General features: G+C 28.4%; 1 protein-coding gene across 1 annotated transcript; it reads left to right on the top strand.

Annotated features, from left to right (window-relative positions):
- The first annotated feature begins 920 nt into the window (after positions 1-920).
- On the top strand, positions 921-3,432 carry LOC123221727 (NAC domain-containing protein 41-like). Its single transcript, XM_044644630.1, has 3 exons — positions 921-1,206; positions 1,423-1,679; positions 2,927-3,432. The coding sequence occupies exons 1-3, from the start codon at positions 1,053-1,055 to the stop codon at positions 3,338-3,340; spliced, it is 825 nt and encodes a 274-aa protein (XP_044500565.1). The 5' UTR covers positions 921-1,052; the 3' UTR covers positions 3,341-3,432.
- Positions 3,433-5,561: the final 2,129 nt, after the last annotated feature.

Raw genomic sequence — 5,561 nt, 5'->3', positions numbered from 1 at the left:
TACACCTCATGTTACAAGTAGAACAAATAGACTTTCATCGTTTAAAATATAAAACCACATGTGCTTAAAATACTATTAAAATTTGAGAATAATCTAACAGTAAACGAAAGAGAAAAAAATATTTTTCTAAGAATTGTCTAAATAAAACTGTACCAGACAATTAATCACATTTCAACATGGATAAATCTCACTTGAAAATCAAACCGTGGTTTTTGCTATTTAGAATAAAGAATGATGAGTCTTCTATCAATAATCTAAAAATCAGAGTAATCTAACGGTGAAATTAAAAGAAAACCAAAATCTATTACAAATACATACTAAAAACCCAAAACAGTGTTTTTTCTCCTCTTCTCTTCTTTATTCTAACTTTAGTATGTTATTTATATGTATATATTGAACCTTATTTTAATCTAATTTATAAATATTGTGAGTTTAGGCTTTTTTTATTATTAAATAAATTTAGATTTTTTCACCTAGGAAAGGCCCAAAAGTGTAAAAATATCACTTAAAAAAAAAAAAAAAAAAACTAAGTTGAAAATAGATTTTGACATTAAAAAAAAGTCTTCCCAAAAGTCTTCTGGTACTACATCCAGCACCAAAATCAATATGTGTTTTTTTGTCACCGAATGTTTTAATTTCATAACCACCATCACATTTTTTACAAAGATTAGAAAATATTATAACTAATTTGGATTTATTATGTTTTAATCTAATTGAATGTGACATATTAGCTTGCTATTAATATGAGAATTTATATTTTCGCATATAAATCGTATACATTATTTTAATAATATGTATACCAAACATTATGTACGATTAACATGTAACTTTAACGCGCATTTGACAAGAGGATGAGGAACCCACTTTACTTATTTTTTCCTTATATAAAAATAAGAACAAGGGAGCCTCAAAATGCGTTGAAAAAGACATGTCCACCCTACGTACATGGAAGCATCGTTTATCTTTGTCTTTACAGTAGTTAGCTGAGTGTGAACGCTCCTAAAATCCCCTTTCAAGCCTTAAGATTTTGTCTGCAGAGCAAAGAGTGAGTGATGATGATGATGCCCACTGGCTTCAGATTCAATCCCACTGATGAAGAGCTCATCGAAATCCTTGAAAGAAAAGTTTCTGGCCAAGAAATGCCTCTCCATGATCGTTTCATTGTTGAAAGAAATGTCTATGAGCTCGACCCAAGAGATCTTCAATGTGCGTTTCAACTTCTTCTCTATTTATTTCATCATTGTTCTCTTGAAAAATGTCACATCTCTTAGGTCATCTAGTTTCTTTGCTTCATTTTGTTAAACTAAATAATCTTAAGCTCAACTAGGTCACATCTCATATGTCATCTGTAGAATCAATTAAGCTTTTCACTTCTTCATCAATTGGGCTTTCATAATTAACTAATTTTTTTGATGGGTATAGGGGATCACACAATGGTTTTGCTTAACAATGAGAGATACTGCTACTATATGAGGGAGAACGATTCTCGAGAAGTGTCAGGTCGAGGATGGTGGAGAGCAACCGGGCATGTGAAGAAGATTTATGCTAATAACAAATATGTAATAGGCTATAAGAGGCCTCTTACATTTATCAGGTTTAGTGATAATGAAAGAAAGCGTAAAAATGCTCTCAAGACAAACTGGATTATGCACGAATATAGCCTTGACTCCAAAATAACGGTTTGTGTCCTTTCAAGCTTGTATACATTTTCATTATGCAGTTGGTTTCTTTGTAGTTAACTTCCCATCTTAATCTTATCGCTTTTGCAAGTAAATTTTACTTGTACTAATAATCAACATACTTGTATGTTTGTATTTTTTTAGTTAAAGATTCTGAGCTTTGATTGATTACATCTTTTCATCAGACGCATGATTACTAGTACCCTACTGAAGAATAGTTTTCTAATTTTGTAGGTTTCCCAACAATGAAGAAATATGTATTTTTCACCCATATCTTAACTTATCTTTTGCAATTTCTGAACATGAAATTGTCACGCTTTAAGTCAATGCCTGCCCTCAGAAGTCAATGAAAGTTCACGAATTTTATATATTCAATCTATCCTGCTGAACTAAGTAGAGAATTTTCGGATAAACAATCTTTTATTTGACATTATTTTAAAATATTTATCAAATAACTTGTTAATATAAATTATCTGGAAGCATATTCTCTAGATAGTGAAAGTTGATAGCTGAATATCTATAATTAAGAGAGCCTCCATCAAATCTACTAAGCTAGTATATCTTTAGCTACATTAATTAAATAATACAGATCATGTGAATCAGCCATTCCATGTTCATTTTGGGCAATATTTATATTTCCTTAGGTTTTTGTATTAAATAATTGTTGCAATGTTAATTTTAGTAACGATATATAACATAAAATCCCATATTTATATATGCTTCAATTTATAATATATTGTAAGTTGTAATGTAGTATGCTGTATGCATTCCTTCTTTAATTTTCTAATTATTAAATATTTATTTGTTTTGGGTTAAACGTTAAGAGATTATCATTGTAACATAAAATTTATAAAAATAATTAAAGATTAATTTCATAGTCATATTTGATTCCTTTTTGTTTTATAGCAATGTGGACAGCATGTGATCTTCTTCTATGATATCATTACCATGGCCATCATGAGCTTGTTTTCCTTATGAATTATATTTACATTAAATATTTACTGTCAAGCTAGTATATGATAGTGGCTATATATAAATGATTGCATATATCAATATCCATATGATAATTTAAATAAAAGTTTTATTGCTATTTATTTATTATTGTATGTTCTGTTACAAACATCATTTTTTTCCCTTTTTTTTCTCAGCAAAAATATTCTATTACATCTATATATTATGTTTATCTCTAGAGTGGCTTTTGACTAGGATCATCAATTCCTGATGGATGAAAATAAACTAATTTTCAGGAATGGAGAATTTGCAAGATCAAATATAAGGGAAAACTAAGTATACAAGAAGAGCTAAAGAGTGGTGGAAAAGGGTACAAGTTAAAGAGCAATATTGATTGTGGGTGTGATGAAGAAATGCAGCAACCAGAGCCATTAGAGCTAGACATTGTGTATGAACCTTATAATTCTGAAGTGAGTAGTTCAATGGACATGCAGCTTGGTTTCGTTGGAGAGGCTTATTTTAGGGAAAATATGCCAATGGAAATGGCGATTGATGAGCAACAACAACACTCAAACAATGCTTCATATGATCCAATCCTCACGCATTTTAATAGCACAAATAATTACTTTGGGGAACAACTTGAGCAATTGGATGATGATTCTTCGGAGGAACTAATTCATAGTCTTTGGTCTTGGCAGAATAGTTGCTAGTATGGAAAATGCTTTGTTTGATTTCGTTTAGAGTATCACTATGTATGATAATGTTTATGTTTGGATTGATTTAGCAAGTATTATCTTTTCAATTTTTTGCATTTCTTTCTTGAGCAACATTGCCAGTTTCTGATAAAAAAAATATGTAGTTTTATATATAAGATTTAAATATCAAATGGATCTTTACGTAATATTTTACATTGTGAGTGAAATGGTATCTTTAAAGAGTATAGGAGCTAAAGGTTTCAAGTGAAAAAAATGCTCATTAAAATAAAAAGCTGTTAGAGATGTCTTACTGATTAAATAACACAAATTTATGATTAGTTAGCATTAACAATGATTGCAGGTTTGAATGCTAACATGTCATCATCTTATTGGATAAATTTTAAATTAAAAAATAATAACACTCACTCATTTAATAATACATTAATGTTTATATCTATATTTACACTTATTGTAATTATATTTAGTATTATTCTATAAAGCAAAAAAAAAAAAAAAAAACACTTGAAAAAGCTCTCTTATCAGTTTGAGATTCATTTTGGAGTGTTGCAATTCTTGAAATAAATTGTTGTTTTGAATTTAATATATTTAACAATTTTCATTGTCTGCATGTTGCCATAAACTGGATTTAACATTATGCACAATGCACTTGTTGCAAAATTCTCATATTTCACAGCTGGAATCGTGTACATGTTACTGAATCATAGTTATATTTATCTCATTTTTCTTGTAGCAAGAGGAACAGAGTCGCACCTTTTTTTTTTTTGGTTTGAAAGTTTTTATCTTATTCGTGAGTGTTATGCTAAGATCGTAAGAAGAGTTAGATGATACAATTCAAAATTCTTTTACCATTAATTGTTATAGACTTGAAATAATGGAGGTATCAAGGTTTGCTAAACAATGAAAAAAATTTCTAGTGATTTAGTTAAGACTGCTTTGTTAAGAATATCAGCATATATAGGAATGAAAGGGGTTTGATTGATATATGATTTTTGTAAGGATGAGAGACAAATGTTCATATACTTAAAAGATTTCTAAACGTTTTCAATTACTAAATGAAACGGTACGTTTATGATTGAATGAAATAATATCGTTAAAAGTTTTATTAAATGGTATAGCTGATCGACTAAAAGAAGTCTCCCAATCATTTCTATTCATTTGGACAAAATATATCTTCTCCCAACTTCAGCTCATTCTCTTCCAATGAAGAACGACAAATGGTGTTTTTATTGGAGGAGATGTAATAGTTAATATTTATTATTTTTACTTCTTTTTGGTTGTATTGAACGGATCTGATATATTTTTCACCTAGATTGCAAGACTAGCATCTCATGTAACATATAAGCAGTTGTAACCCTAATTTTTCAATTTATGGAAAATTCGTTTATTTCAAAAATTTCCTGTGTTTCTTTAATTGTTCAGTCAATATAGTCTGTCTGGTTACTACTACAAGTCACTACTGCAAGTCTTTCAGACTAAAATAATACAATCCAAACTCTTCTACTATTAATTGTTATAGACTTGACCCAACAAGCCCGATATAACGAAAATGTAATAGGCTTGGCCCTTAATATCTATCAAATCTAATGAAATCCAATTAATTATATTTCTAAGCGCCAGTAACAATTGGTATTATTTTAAAAAATACAACTTACTAATATATACGTTTCATTTTATAATTACATAATTATATAATTATTATTATATAATTAGATAATTTTAAATTAAATACAAAAATAACACTTACTCACACAATGACTTATCATCTAATATATAATTGAATACTCAAATTTGGGCATAATATTGCTCTTCACTTTATTAAGATTACCCTTATTTGTAATTTTGGAAAGCTGTTATTAAGGCTTAGAAAGAGACTGTTGAGGCTTATATAGCACAACTGTATTTTTTATTTAAAAACATAATCAATTTATTTTATTTTACAAACAACAGTTTTGTTTTTAATTGACAATCCAAAAGAAACTAAAACTTAATTAATGCAAATAATCTTCAAAAATAGTTTACCTTGATTAAAAACTTCAAGGAGAGTTGCTTCAGAATGAGAAGTTGCTGTCATATGGAAATATCTATTAGAGATAGTTGTAAGCCTTAAAAAATAAATCTTTGGATTACGAAGAAAGTTAATTTAAAAGAAAAAATTGAGAAGTTACTCTAAGCATACTATTTTATAACGTTATAACCTTATGTATAACCTTGTAAA

This window comes from Mangifera indica, chromosome 7 (genome assembly GCF_011075055.1).
Source record: "Mangifera indica cultivar Alphonso chromosome 7, CATAS_Mindica_2.1, whole genome shotgun sequence".
Taxonomy (NCBI): Eukaryota; Viridiplantae; Streptophyta; class Magnoliopsida; order Sapindales; family Anacardiaceae; genus Mangifera; species Mangifera indica.
This window is presented reverse-complemented; position numbering and strand designations above follow the sequence as displayed.